At 45.3% G+C, this 22025-nt stretch overlaps 1 protein-coding gene across 4 annotated transcripts in view; it reads left to right on the top strand.

Moving 5' to 3' along the window:
- The first annotated feature begins 14322 nt into the window (after positions 1-14322).
- Positions 14323-22025, top strand: part of exoc6 (exocyst complex component 6) — a 388637-nt gene continuing 380934 nt past the window's right edge. For 2 of the 4 annotated variants that reach the window (XM_082965010.1, XM_082965008.1), the window contains exon 1: positions 14323-14520. In XM_082965010.1, the coding sequence (XP_082821136.1) occupies positions 14387-14520 (134 nt within the window). In that variant the 5' untranslated portion in view covers positions 14323-14386. Of the gene's footprint in view, positions 14521-14977; positions 15139-22025 lie in introns of those variants that run through there. The other 2 variants (XM_082965009.1, XM_082965011.1) reach the window with 2 other exon arrangements.

The following is a 22025-nucleotide window of genomic DNA, read 5'->3' as shown; positions in this document are numbered from 1 at the left end:
AGAGATAAACAGAGAGGGAGAAGGACAGTGGTAGAGATGTCTGTTTGGTGAGAGAGATAAACAGAGAGGGAGAAGGACAGAGATGTCTGTGTGGTGAGAGAGATAAACAGAGAGGGAGAAGGACAGAGATATCTGTTTGGTGAGAGAGATAAACAGAGAGGGAGAAGGACAGAGATGTCTGTTTGGTGAGAGAGATAAACAGAGAGGGACAAGGACAGTGGTATAGATGTCTGTTTGGTGAGAGAGATAAACAGAGAGAGAGAAGGACAGTGGTAGAGATGTCTGTTTGGTGAGAGAGATAAACAGAGAGGGAGAATCCCAGTGGTATAGATGTCTGTTTGGTGAGAGAGATAAACAGAGAGGGAGAAGGACAGTGGTAGAGATGTCTGTTTGGTGAGAGAGATAAACAGAGAGGGAGAAGCACAGAGATGTCTGTTTGGCGAGAGAGGTAAACAGAGAGGGAGAAGGACAGTGGTATAGATGTCAGTTTGGTAAGAGAGAGATAAACAGAGAGGGAGAATACCAGTGGTATAGATGTCAGTTTGGTAAGAGAGAGATAAACAGAGAGGGAGAAGGACAGAGATGTCTGTTTGGTGAGAGAGATAAACAGAGAGGGAGAAGGACAGTGGTATAGATGTCTGTTTGGTGAGAGAGATAAACAGAGAGGGAGAATCCCAGTGGTATAGATGTCTGTTTGGTGAGAGAGATAAACAGAGAGGGAGAAGGACAGTGGTAGAGATGTCTGTTTGGTGAGAGAGATAAACAGAGAGGGAGAAGGACAGTGGTAGAGATGTCTGTTTGGTGAGAGAGATAAACAGAGAGGGAGAAAGACAGAGATGTCTGTGTGGTGAGAGAGATAAACAGAGAGGGAGAAGGACAGTGGTAGAGATGTCTGTTTGGTGAGAGAGATAAACAGAGAGGGAGAAGGACAGTGGTAGAGATGTCTGTTTGGTGAGAGAGATAAACAGAGAGGGAGAAGGACAGAGATGTCTGTTTGGTGAGAGAGATAAACAGAGAGGGAGAAGGACAGTGGTAGAGATGTCTGTTTGGTGAGAGAGATAAACAGAGAGGGAGAAAGACAGAGATGTCTGTGTGGTGAGAGAGATAAACAGAGAGGGAGAAGGACAGTGGTAGAGATGTCTGTTTGGTGAGAGAGATAAACAGAGAGGGAGAAGGACAGTGGTAGAGATGTCTGTTTGGTGAGAGAGATAAACAGAGAGGGAGAAGGACAGAGATGTCTGTTTGGTGAGAGAGATAAACAGAGAGGGAGAAGGACAGAGATGTCTGTTTGGTGAGAGAGATAAACAGAGAGGGACAAGGACAGTGGTATAGATGTCTGTTTGGTGAGAGAGATAAACAGAGAGGGAGAAGGACAGTGGTGTAGATGTCTGTTTGGTGAGAGAGATAAACAGAGAGGGAGAATCCCAGTGGTATAGATGTCTGTTTGGTGAGAGAGATAAACAGAGAGGGAAAAGGACAGTGGTAGAGATGTCTGTTTGGTGAGAGAGATAAACAGAGAGGGAGAAGGACAGTGGTAGAGATGTCAGTTTGGTAAGAGAGATAAACAGAGAGGGAGAAGCACAGAGATGTCTGTTTGGCGAGAGAGATAAACAGAGAGGGAGAAGGACAGTGGTAGAGATGTCAGTTTGGTAAGAGAGAGATAAACAGAGAGGGAGAATACCAGTGGTATAGATGTCAGTTTGGTAAGAGAGAGATAAACAGAGAGGGAGAAGGACAGAGATGTCTGTTTGGTGAGAGAGATAAACAGAGAGGGAGAAGGACAGTGGTATAGATGTCTGTTTGGTGAGAGAGATAAACAGAGAGGGAGAATCCCAGTGGTATAGATGTCTGTTTGGTGAGAGAGATAAACAGAGAGGGAGAAGGACAGTGGTAGAGATGTCTGTTTGGTGAGAGAGATAAACAGAGAGGGAGAAGGACAGTGGTAGAGATGTCTGTTTGGTGAGAGAGATAAACAGAGAGGGAGAAAGACAGAGATGTCTGTGTGGTGAGAGAGATAAACAGAGAGGGAGAAGGACAGTGGTAGAGATGTCTGTTTGGTGAGAGAGATAAACAGAGAGGGAGAAGGACAGTGGTAGAGATGTCTGTTTGGTGAGAGAGATAAACAGAGAGGGAGAAGGACAGAGATGTCTGTTTGGTGAGAGAGATAAACAGAGAGGGAGAAGGACAGAGATGTCTGTTTGGTGAGAGAGATAAACAGAGAGGGACAAGGACAGTGGTATAGATGTCTGTTTGGTGAGAGAGATAAACAGAGAGGGAGAAGGACAGTGGTGTAGATGTCTGTTTGGTGAGAGAGATAAACAGAGAGGGAGAATCCCAGTGGTATAGATGTCTGTTTGGTGAGAGAGATAAACAGAGAGGGAAAAGGACAGTGGTAGAGATGTCTGTTTGGTGAGAGAGATAAACAGAGAGGGAGAAGGACAGTGGTAGAGATGTCTGTTTGGTGAGAGAGATAAACAGAGAGGGAGAAGGACAGAGATGTCTGTGTGGTGAGAGAGATAAACAGAGAGGGAGAAGGACAGAGATATCTGTTTGGTGAGAGAGATAAACAGAGAGGGAGAAGGACAGAGATGTCTGTTTGGTGAGAGAGATAAACAGAGAGGGACAAGGACAGTGGTATAGATGTCTGTTTGGTGAGAGAGATAAACAGAGAGAGAGAAGGACAGTGGTAGAGATGTCTGTTTGGTGAGAGAGATAAACAGAGAGGGAGAAGCACAGAGATGTCTGTTTGGCGAGAGAGGTAAACAGAGAGGGAGAAGGACAGTGGTATAGATGTCAGTTTGGTAAGAGAGAGATAAACAGAGAGGGAGAATACCAGTGGTATAGATGTCAGTTTGGTAAGAGAGAGATAAACAGAGAGGGAGAAGGACAGAGATGTCTGTTTGGTGAGAGAGATAAACAGAGAGGGAGAAGGACAGTGGTATAGATGTCTGTTTGGTGAGAGAGATAAACAGAGAGGGAGAATCCCAGTGGTATAGATGTCTGTTTGGTGAGAGAGATAAACAGAGAGGGAGAAGGACAGTGGTAGAGATGTCTGTTTGGTGAGAGAGATAAACAGAGAGGGAGAAGGACAGTGGTAGAGATGTCTGTTTGGTGAGAGAGATAAACAGAGAGGGAGAAAGACAGAGATGTCTGTGTGGTGAGAGAGATAAACAGAGAGGGAGAAGGACAGTGGTAGAGATGTCTGTTTGGTGAGAGAGATAAACAGAGAGGGAGAAGGACAGTGGTAGAGATGTCTGTTTGGTGAGAGAGATAAACAGAGAGGGAGAAGGACAGAGATGTCTGTTTGGTGAGAGAGATAAACAGAGAGGGAGAAGGACAGAAATGTCTGTTTGGTGAGAGAGATAAACAGAGAGTGAGAAGAACAGAGATGTCTGATATCTGTTTGGTGAGAGAGATAAACAGAGAGGAAGAATTACCTCTATACCAGTTGATGTCAGAGGAAAGATGAGAAAAATTGTCAAAGACTCCAGTCATAGACGGCAAGCGGTACCGGAGCGCCAAGTCTGGAAGCGACAGGACCCTGAACATCTTCTACCCTCAAAGCCATAAGACCGCTAAAGAGTTAGTTTATTAGTTAACCAAATACAGTAGATACCTGGACAATCCTTCCTGTATATAGCCATGTTATTACCTGGTACTTCCTGTATATAGCCATGTTATTACCTGGTACTTCCTGTATATACCCATGTTATTACCTGGTATATAGCCATGTTATTACCTGGTACTCCCTGTATATAGCCATGTTATTACCTGGTACTCCCTGTATATAGTCATGTTATTACCTGGTACTTCCTGTATATAGCCATGTTATTACCTGGTACTTCCTGTATATAGCCATGTTATTACCTGGTACTCCCTGTACATAACCATGTTATTACCTGGTACTTCCTGTATATCACTGTTAGTCTACACCTGTTGTTTACCAAGCATGTGACAAATAAAATGTGATTTAATTGTGTGTGTGTGCATGAGTGTGTGTGTGTGTGTGTGTGTGTGTGTGTGTGTGTGTGTGTGTGTGTGTGTGTGTGTGTGTGTGTGTGTGTGTGTGTGTGTGTGTGTGTGTGTGTGTGAGTCTGTTTCAAGAAAGTCTAGGAGGACCACTGAAGTATCTGCATCAACAGTGTCTAGGAGGGAAGGTCAACAGATAGTGTCCAGGAGGGAAGGTCAACAGACAGGAGGGAAAGTCAACAGACAGTGTCCAGGAGGGAAGGTCAACAGACAGTGTCTAGGAGGGAAGGTCAACAGACAGTGTCCAGGAGGGAAGGTCAACAGACAGTGTCTAGGAGGGAAGGTCAACAGACAGTGTCTTGGAGGGAAGGTCGGCAGAAAGGAGGGAAGGTCAACAGACAGGAGGGAAGGTCAACAGACAGGAGGGAAGGTCAACAGACAGGAGGGAAGGTCAACAGGCAGTGTCTTGGAGGGAAGGTCAACAGACAGGAGGGAAGGTCAACAGACAGGAGGGAAGGTTAACAGACAGTGTCCAGGGGGGGAGGTCAACAGACAGGAGGGAAGGTCAACAGACAGTGTCCCGGATGGAAGGTCAACAGACAGGAGGGAAGGTCAACAGACAGTGTCTTGGAGGGAAGGTCAACAGACAGTGTCCAGGAGGGAAGGTCAACAGACAGTGTCTTGGAGGGAAGGTCAACAGACAGTGTCTTGGAGGGAAGGTCAACAGACAGTGTCCAGGGAGAGAGAGACAGACAGACAGACAGACAGACAGACAGACAGACAGACAGACAGACAGACAGACAGACAGACAGACAGACAGACAGACAGACAGACAGACAGACAGAGAGAGAGAGAGAGAGAGAGAGAGAGAGAGAGAGAAAGAGCGAGAGAGAGACAGAGAGAGAGAGAGAGAGAGAGAGAGAGAGAGAGAGAGAGAGAGAAAGAAAGAAACAGAAAGAGAGAGAGAGGCCCATCGTGCCTTGTGCTCATCAACAGCCCTCCTGGGCCCTCAGGACCACCTATCACCTTACTGCATACGTACTGGTGTATAAAAACAGCAGTTATCAGAGGGTAACAGATCTCTCCGTTGGTTCTTAATGAAGCTCTGGACGGAGAGCAGTGTTGTGTGGGATTTCAGAACGACAAGGTCTCACTTCCCCTATCCAGCTGAACTCTCTGGTGTGTTTCCCAAATGCCCCCCCCCCCCCATTGCCTGTAGTGCACTGCTTTCAACCAATAGCTCAGGTCAAAACTAGGGCTCTATATAAGGGAACAGGGTGCCATTTGGGACGCACCACCCTGCTGTATCACTGAGGCACGGCTGTCAGGCAGAGGTAATTTCACAACAATCCCAGACGAGCAGGGGGAGGGGGGCCTGATCTCACACAACAACACGACACGACTCAGAGCTAAAGAGGAAACACAGCGGACTGGTTTAGTCATCTGTCTGTTTTATATTCAGGTCATTGGGCTATAGAGAATGACTGTAACTCTTGAGTCTCCTCCACTCTCTCTCTCAGCTGGCTGCTCTGAGTCTCCTCCACTCACTCTCAGCTGGCTGCTCTGAGTCTCCTCCACTCTCTCTCAGCTGGCTGCTCTGAGTCTCCTCCACTCTCTCTCTCAGCTGGCTGCTCTGAGTCTCCTCCACTCTCTCTCTCAGCTGGCTGCTCTGAGTCTCCTCCACTCTCTCTCTGTGTATCTACTATAGTCTCTCTCTCAGCTGGCTGACTGTGTGTGTATCTACTATAGTCTCTCTCTCAGCTGGCTGACTGTGTGTGTATCTACTATAGTCGATCTCTCAGCTGGGCTGACTGTGTGTGTATCTACTATAGTCTCTCTCTCAGCTGGGCTGACTGTGTGTGTATCTACTATAGTCTCTCTCTCAGCTGGCTGACTGCGTGTGTATCTACTATAGTCTCTCTCTCAGCTGGCTGACTGTGTGTGTATCTACTATAGTCTCTCTCTCAGCTGGCTGACTGTGTGTGTATCTACTATAGTCTCTCTCTCAGCTGGCTGACTGTGTGTGTATCTACTATTGTCTCTCTCTCAGCTGGCTGACTGTGTGTGTATCTACTATAGTCTCTCTCTCAGCTGGCTGACTGTGTGTGTATCTACTATAGTCTCTCTCTCAGCTGGCTGACTGTGTGTGTATCTACTATAGTCTCTCTCTCAGCTGGGCTGACTGTGTGTATCTACTATAGTCTCTCTCTCAGCTGGCTGACTGTGTGTGTATCTACTATAGTCTCTCTCTCAGCTGGCTGACTGTGTATGTATCTACTATAGTGACTGTAACTCTGAGTCTCCTCCACTCTCAGCTGGCTGCTCTGAGTCTCCTCCACTCTCTCTCTCAGCTGATCACATGGTCTGTGGTTCCCCATGGGCTCTGGCCAAAAGCGGCACACTATGTAGGTGAGTGTGATGCCGTTTGGGACTGCCGCTGTTCTTTTCAGTCTGACTGCTCCCACCTTGACCCCCGGTAAAGAGGTGATGACAGAGAGAGGAAAGATAAGTTCGCATTCATCTTAACATGTTCTGTTCCCAGAACATGTCCCCACTTACCAGCAACTCAAGAGAGACAACAGCCTCTGAAAGGGTTTTTGTGTGCAGAGCAATAGACATCCATGTCAAACGGTAGACAAGGAAAAGGGCCACTTGAAGAACGTTACATCTCCTCTCAGAGATATATTAAAGAACATTACATCTCCTCTCAGAGAGATATTAAAGAACATTACATGTCCTCTCAGAGAGAGAGATATTAAAGAACATTACATCTCCTCTCAGAGAGATATTAAAGAACATTACATCTCCTCTCAGAGAGATATTAAAGAACATTACATCTCCTCTCAGAGAGATATTAAAGAACATTACATCTCCTCTCAGAGAGAGAGATATTAAAGAACATTACATCTCCTCTCAGAGAGAGAGATATTAAAGAACATTACATCTCCTCTCAGAGAGATATTAAAGAACATTACATCTCCTCTCAGAGAGATATTAAAGAACATTACATCTCCTCTCAGAGAGATATTAAAGAACAGTACATCTCCTCTCAGAGAGATATTAAAGAACATTACATCTCCTCTCAGAGAGAGAGATATTAAAGAACATTACATCTCCTCTCAGAGAGAGAGATATTAAAGAACATTACATCTCCTCTCAGAGAGATATTAAAGAACATTACATCTCCTCTCAGAGAGATATTAAAGAACATTACATCTCCTCTCAGAGAGATATTAAAGAACATTACATCTCCTCTCAGAGAGAGAGATATTAAAGAACATTACATCTCCTCTCAGAGAGAGAGATATTAAATAACATTACATCTCCTCTCTGAGAGAGAGATATTAAAGAACATTACATCTCCTCTCAGAGAGATATTAAAGAATATTACATCTCCTTTCAGAGAGATGGAAGTAGAGAGAGAAAGGCCTTCAACTGAGCACATGGAGTAGAGAGAGGGGGGGGGATGGAGGGACAAGAGAGAAAGAGAGCGAGTCAGACTTGCTTCCTCAGGTTCCCTCTGCAGGACAAACACAGGTGTTGCAGTCCAAGGTTCAAACGCACCATGCCAAGACATTTAACAAAGACCGTTTATCAGCTATTCCAAAACATTGTATCCTCATTACCTGGGGCCTTTCTTTGAAAACTTTTCAAAGCTGAGCCATCGATTCCAGTGAGTAAATAGCATTCTGTCTCCATCGATGCCTCTCCCTAACTAATCTAATCTACAGCACTGACAGGAAACACAATGAGAGGGGAACAAACGTCTCTGCTAACAAACGTCTCTGCCTTATCCCAGCCGTGCCAATGAACAGGGCTGATCAGTGTACCAGCCTTGTCTAGAACACATTGGCTGAGTCCCAGGTGGCACCCTATTCCTCTATATAGTGCACTACTTTATACTACAGCCCTATTCCTCTATATAGAGCACTACTTTATACTACAGCCCTATTCCCTATATGGTGCACTACTTTATACTACAGCCCTATTCCCTATATGGTGCACTACTTTATACTACAGCCCTATTCCTCTATAGAGTGCACTACTTTCTACTACAGCCATATTCCCTATACAGAGCACTACTTTATATTACAGCCCTATTCCCTATATAGTGCACTACTTTATACTACAGCCCTATTCCCTATATAGTGCACAACTTTATACTACAGCCCTATTCCTCTATATAGTGCACTACTTTATACTACAGCCCTATTCCTCTATATAGAGCACTACTTTATACTACAGCCCTATTCCCTATATGGTGCACTACTTTATACATTTACATTTACATTTACATTTAAGTCATTTAGCAGACGCTCTTATCCAGAGCGACTTACAAATTGGTGCATTCACCTTATAATATCCAGTGGAACAACCACTTTACAATAGTGCATCTAAATCTTTTACGGGGGGGTTAGAAGGATTACTTTATCCTATCCCAGGTATTCCTTAAAGAGGTGTGGTTTCAGGTGTCTCCGGAAGGTGGTGATTGACTCCGCTGTCCTGGCGTCGTGAGGGAGCTTGTTCCACCATTGGGGTGCCAGAGCAGCGAACAGTTTTGACTGGGCTGAGCGGGAACTGTGCTTCCTCAGAGGTAGGGAGGCGAGCAGGCCAGAGGTGGATGAACGCAGTGCCCTTGTTTGGGTGTAGGGCCTGATCAGAGCCTGAAGGTACGGAGGTGCCGTTCCCCTCACAGCTCCGTAGGCAAGCACCATGGTCTTGTAGCAGATGCGAGCTTCGACTGGAAGCCAGTGGAGAGAGCGGAGGAGCGGGGTGACGTGAGAGAACTTGGGAAGGTTGAACACCAGACGGGCTGCGGCGTTCTGGATGAGTTGTAGGGGTTTAATGGCACAGGCAGGGAGCCCAGCCAACAACGAGTTGCAGTAATCCAGACGGGAGATGACAAGTGCCTGGATTAGGACCTGTGCCGCTTCCTGTGTGAGGCAGGGTCGTACTCTGCGAATGTTGTAGAGCATGAACCTACAGGATCGGGTCACCGCCTTGATGTTAGTGGAGAACGACAGGGTGTTGTCCAGGGTCACGCCGAGGCTCTTAGCACTCTGGGAGGAGGACACAAGGGAGTTGTCAACCGTGATGGCGAGATCATGGAACGGGCAGTCCTTCCCCGGGAGGAAGAGCAGCTCCGTCTTGCCGAGGTTCAGCTTGAGGTGGTGATCCGTCATCCACACTGATATGTCTGCCAGACATGCAGAGATGCGATTCGAGTGATCACTCATTACAGGAGGAGAGGAGTCAGTGTTTTACCTGTAGTGATCACTCATTACAGGAGGAGAGGAATCAGTTGTTTTACCTGTAGTGATCACTCATTACAGGAGGAATGGAGTCAGTATTTTACCTATAGTGGACACTCATTACAGGAGGAGAGGAGTCAGTTGTTTTACCTGTAGTGATCACTCATTACAGGAGGAGAGGAGTCAGTGTTTTACCTGTAGTGGACACTCATTACAGGAGGAGAGGAGTCAGTGTTTTACCTGTAGTGATCACTCATTACAGGAGGAGAGGAGTCAGTGTTTTACCTGTAGTGATCACTCATTACAGGAGGAATGGAGTCAGTATTTTACCTGTAGTGATCACTCATTACACGAGGAGAGGAGTCAGTGTTTTACCTGTAGTATTCACTCATTACAGGAGGAGTGGAATCAGTTGTTTTACCTGTAGTGATCACTCATTACAAGAGGAATGGAGTCAATATTTTACCGGTATTGGACACTCATTACAGGAGGAGAGGAGTCAGTTGTTTTACCTGTAGTGATCACTCATTACAGGAGGAGTGGAGTCAGTGTTTTACCTGTAGTGATCACTCATTACAGGAGGAGTAGAGTCAGTGTTTTACTTGTAGTGATCACTCATTACAGGAGGAGAGGAGTCAGTGTTTTACCTGTAGTGATCACTCATTACAGGAGGAGAGGAGTCAGTGTTTACCTGTAGTGGTCACTCATTACAGGAGGAGTGGAATCAGTTGTTTTACCTGTAGTGATCACTCATTACAGGAGGAATGGAGTCAGTATTTTACCTGTAGTGGACACTCATTACAGGAGGAGAGGAGTCAGTTGTTTTACCTGTAGTGATCACTCATTACAGGAGGAGGGGAGTCAGTGTTTTACCTGTAGTGGACACTCATTACAGGAGGAGTGGAGTCAGTGTTTTTCCTGTAGTGATCACTCATTGCAGAAGGAGAGGAGTCAATGTTTTATCTGTAGTGATCACTCATTACAGGAGGAGTGGAGTCAGTATTTTACCTGTAGTGGACACTCATTACAGGAGGAGAGGAGTCAGTTGTTTTACCTGTAGTGATCACTCATTACCAGGAACAATGGGAGGTTTATAAGATCATTCACAGCTCTGGAAACGTCATTTCCTGTACGTGTGACATCAGAGAATACAGCAAGAAACATTAGGTTAAATGTTTATCGCGTACATACTGTATTACCCACAGCGAATGAAAGGGGCATATCACCAAACGTTGTATGAACACATTCCCTATTTGTTAGTGTCATTGCTGTAGGTTGAGTTGAATTGACATGAGGTCAGTAAGTTCCAGGACCTGTTGAAAGCCCTTGTCTATCTGTAGAGGGAAGACACAGGAAGCTGTTAGAACAAGGACAGGAAGAACACATGGAGGAAAGAACGGTACAGCCTGACCAGTTCAAGTACACTGACAAAGTTCCAAATGCCACTCTATTCACTATATAGTGCACTACCTTTGACCAGAGCCCATAGGGAGATGGGGAGAGAGAGAGAGAGAGAGAGAGAGAGAGAGAGAGAGAGAGAAATACCACAGTGTGACATCACAGCAGCAAGATTTGTGACCTGTTGCCACAGGAAAAGGGCAACCAAGTGAAGAACAAACACCATTGTAAATACAACCCATATTTATGTATATTTATTTTTCTGTTTAGTTTAACTATTTGCACATCGTTACAACACTGTATATAGACATAATATGACATTTGAAATGTCTTTATTCTTTTGGAACTTTTGTGAGTGTAATATTTACTGTTCATTTATATTGTTTATTTCACATTTGTTTATTATCTACTTCACTTGCTTAGACAATGTTAACATGTTTCCCCATGCCAATCAAGGCCTTAAATTGAATTGAGAGAGAGAGAGAGAGAGAGAGAGAGAGAGAGAGAGAGAGAGAGAGAGATGGGACTGAGGTATGGAGAGAGATAGAAACAGGGCTCTGTTGAAAAGTGGTGAACGATATAGGGAATAGAGGGGTTTAGGGTTCCATTTGGGAATCTCGGTGTGGAGGCTGGATCAGGATTCCAGCTCAGGGCCAGGTATCCATAGGTCAGGGTCAAGTATCTATAGGTCAGGGCCAGGTATCTATAGGCCAGGGTCAGGTATCTATAGGTCAGGGTCAGGTATCTATAGGTCAGGGCCAGGTATCTATAGGTCAGGGTCAGGTATCTATAGGTCAGGGCCAGGTATCTATAGGTCAGGGCCAGGTATCTATAGGTCAGGGCCAGGTATCTATAGGTCAGGGCCAGGTATCTATAGGTCAGGGTCAGGTATCTATAGGTCAGGGCCAGGTATCTATAGGTCAGGGCCAGGTATCTATAGGTCAGGGCCAGGTATCTATAGGTCAGGGTCAGGTATCTGTAGGTCTGGGCCAGGTATCTATAGGTCAGGGCCAGGTATCTATAGGTCATGGCCAGGTATCTATAGGTCAGGGCCAGGTATCTATAGGTCAGGGCCAGGTATCTATAGGTCAGGGTCAGGTATCTATAGGTCAGGGCCAGGTATCTATAGGTCAGGGTCAGGTATCTATAGGTCAGGGCCAGGTATCTATAGGTCAGGGCCAGGTATCATGTGACCAATAGCATCTGCTAACCATGTGACCAATAACATCTGCTAACCATGTGTATGGACCAATAACATCTGCTAACCATGTGACCAATAACATCTGTTAACCATGTGTATCGACCAATAACATTTGATTTGGATTGGAATGGAATCAAATGGAATCTTGTGTTTGATGGATTTGATACCATTCCACTGATTCCGCTCCAGCCATTACCACGAGGCCGACCTCCCCATTTACGGTGCCACCAACCTCCGGTGCGTCAGAGTGTTGTATGATGCCATTACCATGAGCCCGTCCTCCCCGTTTACGGTGCCACCAACCCCCGGTGGTCAGAGTGTTGTATGATGCCATTACCACGAGGCCGTCCTCCCCGTTTACGGTGCCACCAACCTCTGGTGCGTCAGAGTGTTGTATGATGCCATTACCACGAGGCCAGTCCTCCCCGTTTACGGTGCCACCAACCCCAGGTGCTCAGAGTGTTGTATGATGCCATTACCACGAGCCAGTCCTCCCCGTTTACGGTGCCACCAACCCCCGGTGCGTCAGAGTGTTGTATGATGCCATTACCACGAGCCAGTCCTCCCCGTTTACGGTGCCACCAACCCCCGGTGCGTCAGAGTGTTGTATGATGCCATTACCACGAGCCAGTCCTCCCCGTTTACGGTGCCACCAACCCCCGGTGCGTCAGAGTGTTGTATGATGCCATTACCACGAGGCCGTCCTCCCCGTTTACGGTGCCACCAACCCCCGGTGCGTCAGAGTGTTGTATGATGCCATTACCACGAGCCAGTCCTCCCCATTTACGGTGCCACCAACCCCCGGTGCGTCAGAGTGTTGTATGATGCCATTACCACGAGCCCGTCCTCCCCATTTTCGGTGCCACCAACCCCCGGTGCTCAGAGTGTTGTATGATGTAAGATCAATGCTGACACTGAATCTGGCTGATAAACGAGCCTTGGACAGAGATGTCAGCAAAACAGTGTCTCTACAGCGTTGGAACAATACCATGCCTGTTCCTGTCCCTCAGACAGTGTTTGTGTTCCAAATGCCACCCTATTCCCTATATAGTGCACTAGTTTTAACCAGAGACCTCTTTCGGGCCCTGATCAAGTAGTGCACTCTATAAGGGAATAGAGTACCATTTGGGACACACACGGTGTTTCCTGCTCTGAGCTGTTGCTGCAATCATCAGCCCACTTCTTGTTTTTACCAGAGCAATAAGGAAACTCCTAGTCAGGGCTTTTGTTGTTTAAAGAAGTCTCTGTCCAATACTAAACCCAACCAACCACTAATGGGACAATCCATTTCATGGCTGGGAAAGATGATTGTTTAAAAGTTAAATTGGGTAACAACAAGAATTGTAAGAATTTAATCAGAAATAATAATGACAATTAGTAAGTAAGTCAGTCTTTATATGATGTAATATATTTGTATTCTCAAAGCATCTACCAAATAAAATAATACTATAGACTAAAACATGGGGTGTCAAACTCCTTCCATGGAGGGCCTGGTGTCTGCAGGGTGTTTGGTTTGTCCTTTCAATGAAGACCTGGACAACCAGGTGAGGGGAGTTCCTTACTGAGACCTAGACAACCAGGTGAGGGGAGTTCCTTACTGAGACCTAGACAACCAGGTGAGGGGAGTTCCTTACTGAGACCTAGACAACCAGGTGAGGGGAGTTCCTTACTGAGACCTAGACAACCAGGTGAGGGGAGTTCCTTACTGAGACCTAGACAACCAGGTGAGGGGAGTTCCTTACTGAGACCTAGACAACCAGGTGAGGGGAGGTCCTAACTGAGACCTAGACAACCAGGTGAGGAGAGATCCTTACTGAGACCTAGACAACCAGGTGAGGGGAGTTTCTTACTGAGACCTAGACAACCAGGTGAGGAGAGTTCCTTACTGAGACCTAGACGACCAGGTGAGGAGAGGTCCTTACTGAGACCTAGACAACCAGGTGAGGAGAGTTCCTTACTGAGACCTAGACAACCAGGTGAGGAGAGGTCCTTACTGAGACCTAGACAACCAGGTGAGGAGAGTTCCTTACTGAGACCTAGACAACCAGGTGAGGGGAGTTCCTTACTGAGACCTAGACAACCAGGTGAGGGGAGCTCCTATCTGAGACCTGGACAACCAGGTGAGGGGAGCTCCTTACTAATTAGTGACCTTAATTAATCAATCAAGTACTAGGGAGGACACTTGGCCCTCTGTGGAATGAGTTTGACACGTGGCCTAAAATGTAACAAGTTCACCTAAATATATTAAAGGTATTTATGAAGGAGTGTTGTTCAAAAACCCCATGGAAAATGTACTTAACCAGAAATAAACTCCTTACATACGTCTTATAAACGTTCTATGTTGAATGGGGTTATTCGTGGCACTATTTAACAACAAAAAGCAATTAACTCTGTTTTGTTGGATTCAAAGTTCCTCGGATCACAAGGTTGACCTTTTCCCCTCCGTTGCTTTGCTTCTGCTGACAGCCTGATTGACCCCAGTAGGTGTGTGACCAGGAACTCTCCAAAGCTATATCCTACTGCACAAATCTCCCATCACTCTCTCCACAAAGGTAGAAATTGTGAAATGTCCAGCGGTAGAGCGGAGAAACCTTTACCAGATATTCCTGAAGATGATGGTAGTAGAGATGATGAGAAGGGCTTTGGAAATGTTTTTGCTGAACTTGAATCAGTGGACTTGTCCCTGGGAACCACCTTAAGGTACTTTCAATTTAATCCATATATGGAAAAAAGGGAAAAACTATTGTAACAGATTCATTAGTCAAATGTGAGACATTTTCATCTATTCATAATAGCTCATTGTGATGACAATCAATTACTTTTATTCTCACCAGAAAACAATTATCTGTACAAATAGCTACGGTACTTTTGTAATTTAACAATGGCAGTGCAGTTTTAAATGAAATGTATCATGGACAGAATACTATTTGGTGGTGGTGCTCATTCTGTTACTATTAAAAGCAATTTATAAGTAGGGACTATTCATTCATAGATCCCCCTCTACTGATCTAAGGTTAAGTGATTAATAAATCGGATTTTACACTGATGGGTAGGGTTATTAGCAGGGTAAACATCTACCTAGCTCAAGGCTGTCACTACAACATCACACACAGGTAACGTTACGCCCCTTATCGACCGAGTCCGGTACTATCCCGTTCCCCCATCCCCTTTCCCCGCAGTGTCACCGTCACCGCTTGCCACTGTGATGATGACCAGCAACATGGCGGAAAATGAATCCGTGGAGTGTATAACCGAGCACGAACGTATTTTACAAGAAATTGAAAGCACCGACACCGCTTGTGTCGGTCCGACACTTCGGTACGGAAATATATATTTGAAAGAAAATGTATTTTATTATCTTATCGTTTGGTGGTGAAGTAGAACAGTACATTGAAAGACCTTTGTTAGCATCCAATTCCAAGCCAGCTAACGTCAGTTAACTACATATCTTCCAGACCGTTGTTCCTATGTTACTGTGAGAAGGGCTCGCTTTAGACAAACCGCTGTTTACACGGCAAGCATCATGTTCATATGTCAAGTGTTAAAACGTTTATATGATGCTTGTAATGTCATTTAGGGTGACATGTCACAACTGTAAATATCAATAAGTGGGTGTGGCTCGTTATGTCCAAGGTTGTTAGCTAGCTAGTTGGCCAGCTATCAGGTTAGCTAACTAGCTAGTTGCATTAGCAGGCTACTAACTAGCTAGGTTGGCCAGCTATCAAGTTAGCTAACTAGCTAGTTGCATTAGCAGGCTACTAACTAGCTAGTTTGGCCAGCTATCAGGTTAGCTAACTAGCTAGTTGCATTAGTAGGCTACTAACTAGCTAGTTTGGCCAGCTATCAGGTTAGCTAACTAGCTAGTTGCATTAGCAGGCTACTAACTAGCTAGTTTGGCCAGCTATCAAGTTAGCTAACTAGCTAGTTGCATTAGCAGGCTACTAACTAACTAGTTGGGCCAGCTATCAGGTTAGCTAACTAGCTAGTTGGCCAGCTATCAGGTTAGCTAACTAGCTAGTTGCATTAGCAGGCCACTAACTAACTAGTTGGGCAGCTAACCTGATAGCTAGTTTGATAATACGGACTATTGGTTATATCAATGTGATTTTAAAACGTCACCGCCGTTGTCAGGTTACTGTATAGTTAGCTTGGTAAATAGCTAGCAAACAAACTTGGCCACGTATATCTCACATAACTAACCTTACAGCCATAGCTAAATGTATCATTAACTAGCTAAGTAGCTAGTTAACGTTACATCTCATAGCAATATTTATCATTAACTAAGTAGCTAGCTAGTTAACGTTACATCATAGTTATATTTATCATTAGCTAAGTAGCTAGCTAGCTAACGTTACGGCCATAGCAATATTTATCATTAGCTATGTAGCTAGCTAGCCAACGTTACAGCCATAGTTATATTTATCATTAGCTATGTAGCTAGCTAACGTTACAGCCATAGTTGTATTTATCATTAGCTATGTAGCTAGCCAACATTACAGCCATAGCTATATTTATCATGAGCTATGTAGCTAGCCAACGTTACAGCCATAGCTATATTTATCATTAGCTATGCTAGCTAGCTAACATTAGCTTGCAATCCAAAATGCAATCAGTCATCGGCTAGCTGTCTATTCAGCAGAAAAGGATCCTAATATAGTTAGCTCCTAGTTAGCCATGACTAACTAGATACTCCACATCAAAAACAGCTGGGGCCAAATACAGTGTATTGTAGCATGGGTGGATTTGAATGAATGACACCACTCAGGTCCCATCCCCTCCAGAACAGAAATAAAGCCTAACAGGTCCTAAAAATCAACCACAACATAATATATCCTGTACAGGTCCTAAACATCACATCAACCACTACATAATGTATCCTGTACAGGTCCTAAACATCACATCAACCACTACATAATGTATCCTGTACAGGTCCTAAACATAGACCACTACATAATGTAACCTATACAGGTGTTTAGCTTACCAGCCAACCAGAAGGGAAAGTGGTGTGTTATAGACCAATAAGGAGCCTAACTTTAATCCGTATAGTCCAAGGACACGTTCTGTTTTAAAGGATAATTGGTTCTGGAAGCCAAAACAAGCCAAATACTCTCATCTAAAGGTGAATTGATTCTCAAATTGTGGTATGGTTCTAGAAACATAAATTCCTCTACTTTCATATCACATCAAAAATCATTTCACAAACTGGTTTTAACACAGTTGCAGTCGACAGTATTTGTCGGTGATAACACATTTGTGAGGCCCGTGTCTTCCGTGTACACACAGGTGTTAGGAGAAGCAGATAGCTTATTAGTACAGGTAGTCGACTCTGTTTTCCGTAAGCACGCGCTGTAACATGGAGATATGACTGTGTGGGAACCCTAACCCTAATAAAGGTGTTTATGGATTTAACCTTTTTTAAATTTTTATTATTATTATTTCTTCCAGATGTGGATAGTCCTTATGCTTCCAAAACCGTACTGCAAGTGATACGTTCAGACTGAGAGTCGGGGCTCTTTGCAAAACTCCCCCTGTACAGAAAACTCTTATGTCATGTAATGGAACTGAGAGTCATAATCAAGGGCTTGGCCTGTTATGGCCTGTTATGGCCTAACAGGCCTGTTATAGCCTGTTATGGCCTAACAGGCCTGTTATGACCTGGGGCCACTTATCTATCTATTCTGTCATTGCTGCTTCTGTCAAAATGATGACAGGTATGTTTCCTTGTTCAGCCAGTTTCAGCCTGGATATTGTATTGTCTCTGAGGTATAGAGGTTAGGCTACTTCCTTGTTGCGTGTCAGTTTAGTGTTAACACCAGTCATAATACATAATTTTAGAGTAGGTTCATCATAGCATTAGGAACTTAACATTCCAGCTTTATAATCTCCACCCGGCACAGCCAGAAGAGGACTGGCCACCCCTCATAGCCTGGTTCCTCTCTAGGTTTCTTCCTAGATTTTGGCCTTTCTAGGGAGTTTTTCCTAGCCACCGTGCTTCTACACCTGCATTGCTTGCTGTTTGGGGTTTTAGGCTGGGTTTCTGTACAGCACTTTGAGATATCAGCTGATGTAAGAAGGGCTATATAAATAAATTTGATTTGATTTGATTTAGACCTGCACTGTGCAAAACATTGAGTTAACCAGGAAGTCATTTCACTGTACTTGTTGTACATGTGACATTACAACAGGAAACATTGCACTAGTGCCTAAAAGTGTGTTAATGATTTTCAGTTCAAAGGGCAAACAAGGTGTGTTCATATCGTTAGGAAGTTAACCTTCAGTCTTCCTCTTATTGAACTGTGTGTGTGTGTGTGTGTGTGTGTGTGTGTGTGTGTGTGTGTGTGTGTGTGTGTGTGTGTGTGTGTGTGTGTGTGTGTGTTGTGTCCAGTGCCGACAACTTCAAGGCTCATTGTTTTGTCCATCCTGCTAGTCGTCTGTTTGAATCGGTCAGTCGTCCTTTGGTTTATCAGACTTCCTCAGCCCATCCTGATCTGCTTTCCAAATGACCCCCTATGCAGTAAACTAGGACCCATAGGGCTCTGGTCTAAAGTAGTGCACTAGGACCCATAGGGTTCTGGTCTAAATTAGTGCACTATGTAAGGAATAGGGCTCTGGTCTAAAGTAGTGCACTATGTAGGGAATAGGGCTCTGGTCGAAAGTAGTGCACAATGTAGGGAATAGGGCTCTGGTCTAAAGTAGTGCACTATGTAAGGAATAGGGCTCTGGTCTAAAGTAGTGCACTATGTAGGGAATAGGGCTCTGGTCTAAAGTAGTGCACTATGTAGGGAATAGGGCTCTGGTCGAAAGTAGTGCACAATGTAGGGAATAGGGCTCTGGTCTAAAGTAGTGCACTATGTAAGGAATAGGGCTCTGGTCTAAAGTAGTGCACTATGTAGGGAATAGGGCTCTGGTCTAAAGTAGTGCACTATGTAGGGAATAGGGCTCTGGTCTAAAGTAGTGCACTATATATAGGGAATAGGGCTCTGGTCTAAAGTAGTGCACTATATATAGGGAATAGGGCTCTGGTCTAAAGTAGTGCACTATGTAGGGAATAGGGCTCTGGTCTAAAGTAGTGCACTATGTAGGGAATAGGGCTCTGGTCTAAAGTAGTGCACTATGACCCATAGGGCTCTGGTCTAAAGTATTCTATTAGTGTGTTCCCCCTCTGGGATATTCTATTAGTGTGTTCCCCCTCTGGGATATTCTATTAGTGTGTTCCCCCTCTGGGATATTCTATTAGTGGGTTCCCCCTCTGGGATATTCTATTAGTGGGTTCCCCTCTGGTGTATTCTATTAGTGGGTTCCCCCTCTGGTGTATTCTATTAGTGGGTTCCCCTCTAGTGAAACACCCGGCCACAGACAGACAGACGGGGGTTAGGGAAACACCCGGCCACAGACAGACAGACGGGGGTTAAATATAATAGTTATTCAGTCAAGAAAGCAGCCATGCGCTATCACATCTGAGACTAAATCACATTGTAGAGTGAAATAACTTCTCTCTTGGTTCGGTGTATGGTATATCCATATTGATTTGTCTATAAGAGAACGGACAATGCACAATCAAAGATTATGCCCAACCACGTAGCCAAGGGTGGGAAAACGGCATCCAACCACGTAACCAAGGGTGGGAAAACGGCGCCCAACCACGTAACCAAGGGTGGGAATCTGGCGCCCAACCACGTAACCAAGGGTGGGAAAACGGCGCCCAACCACGTAACCAAGGGTGGGAAAACGGCGCCCAACCACGTAACCAAGGGTGGGAAAACGGCGTCCAACCACGTAACCAAGGGTGGGAAAACGGCGTCCAACCACGTAACCAAGGGTGGGAAAACGGCGCCCAACCACGTAACCAAGGGTGGGAAACGGCGCCAAACCACGTAGCCAAGGCTGGGAAAACGGCGTCCAACCACGTAACCATGGGTGGGAGAACGCCGTCCATAGTGGTGTCGTTGCTGAAGGGGCGGGTCGTGGTGTCGTTGCTGAAGGGGCGGGTCGTGGTGTCGTTGCTGAAGGGGCGGGTCGTGGTGTCGTTGCTGAAGGGGCGGGTCGTGGTGTCGTTGCTGAAGGGGCGGGTCGTGGTGTCATTGCTGAAGGGCGGGTCGTGATGTCGTTGCTGAAGGGGCGGGTCGTGGTGTCGTTGCTGAAGGGGCGGGTCGTGGTGTCGTTGCTGAAGGGGCGGGTCGTGGTGTCGTTGCTGAAGGGGCGGGTCGTGGTGTCGTTGAAGGAGCGGGTCGTGGTGTCGTTGAAGGAGCGGGTCATGCCGTTGAAGGAGCGGGTCGTGCCGTTGAAGGGGCGCGTCGTGCCGTTGAAGGTGATCAGCAGCGTTCCTGGGTGAACCACGCCCTATCTACAGGTTGGTTTTGAACAGTAGTCCTCTCACCTCATTGCAGGTAGTTTGTGTTTCCCGTAGCTCTGCTCTCGTATCGGGGTAGATGCTGACCCTCTGTCCCTGGTACTGCAGTGTTCCCATCTCTCCTGCGAGGCAAAGAATAATTAGTTTTGCTTCAAAGCTATGCAGCCGTGTTATCGTACACTGGTTTCCATTTGTCGTTGGTCCGGTGCGATGAGCAATGTTTACCTGAGGGGGAAGGACCAATAAGTTGTAAAAAAAAAAATTTTTTTTTTTTTTTTTTACCAGCTTCGATTCCGTGATCCAATTAAATGATTCTCAAATTACATGTTTTGCTGTGGGTTTTCTACCGTTTTTTCCCTCCAACAGCTTATTCACCGTTTAGCGATTTATCGTCTTCTCCAGCGTTTCTCCAGTGTGTCGTAGATTTGACTCAGCTTGGTGTCCAGAGCGAACAATGTCTCAGAACATCTTTGTAAGAGCGTTGGGGTCCGTTGGAGTGCTGCATGTTGTTATATATATATATATGGCATCTACGTGTACTTTGACGTTTGTACCCAAACACAACTTTTTTCTTTATTTTTTAAGTGAAGCCAACACCGTTTCAATTCGTGTTTTTGAAAAAAAAAACAACGACAGATTTGTGGTGGATAAAGTCTTTAATTTGAGGGAATTCTATGACATGAACTAAAGCTTGTTCACACTGCATGCCACTGGAAGTCAGTTCTTCAGCCAATGACCATTTTTCCTAATGGAACGAGTCAAATGTTTTTTTTTTTTTTGTGAATCAAGATCAGGACATCGATGCAGGATTCTGGAGTCTAATTTATAAAAAACCCATTTAGTTTGTCGATAACTTGGACAGACTGTTGCTAATTGCAGTTAGGAGCCAAGGTTATATCTGGGTTAGTCAGTGCAAGGTGCTCCACAGTGCCTACATTTCCATTCTATTAGTTATTTCCTGATTTTTTGTTGTTGTTGCTTCTCCTGGCTCATTGATGTCAGTGACGGAGCGGTTGGTTTGTCTCGCTGTCGTGCACAGCCAGTGTCCCGGGGAGTGGAGTGGAGTGGGGGGGTTGAGCACAATGGTGCCAGGCTGGGTGTTCTGTGTCTCACCCTCTTCAATCTGCAGGCCAGAGGAAGCCAGAGTTCTTTCCCCTCTCCCCCCCTATGCTCTAGCTCTTCCCTCAGCCCCACAGGAAGCACCTGCAGCCTGGCTCTCTCTCTCTCTCTCTCTCTCTCTCTAACTGCCACAGCCAATCAGGATATCACTGCATGACGGGGGGGGGGGCAAAACGTTTGAAAGATGGACTGTTTTCCCGAGGCCGTTTTTGGGGGGCCTGAAACGAGCTGTCGTCGTCCTCCTGCATTGTGACCAGAGGAAAACATCTGTCCCCATCGAACGTTTTATCACCTGGCACAAGTTCACTCTTTTGTTTCAGCCTCATGTTGATTAGTGAGAATGAATATAGAAGGTGGTATAACGAGGTTAAACTGCTCTTGGACAAGGTCATAGGGAAGTAGCATGGCCAGGTCACGCTGTTCTGTGTAAAGAGCAACAAATCAGCACTTCTCTAACAGTAGGGCCCTAGAAAGTCTGTCTATCAGTAGGGCCCTAGAAAGTCTGTCTATCAGTAGGGCCCTAGTCCACACATTAAAACACAATTCAACAATATTCAAAAATGTATTGAACTTCAGTAGGTAATCAACTAAATGTATTGAACTTTAGTAGGTAATCAACTAAATGTATTGAACTTTAGTAGGTAATCAACTAAATGTATTGAACTTACTTGAAAATTTGTATAATTTGACCAAGTTAATCAAATACCACATGACCAAAATGCATCAGTGATTCGTA

Source organism: Salmo salar, chromosome 18 (genome assembly GCF_965601325.2).
Source record: "Salmo salar chromosome 18, fSalSal1, whole genome shotgun sequence".
NCBI lineage: Eukaryota > Metazoa > Chordata > Actinopteri > Salmoniformes > Salmonidae > Salmo > Salmo salar.
This window is presented reverse-complemented; position numbering and strand designations above follow the sequence as displayed.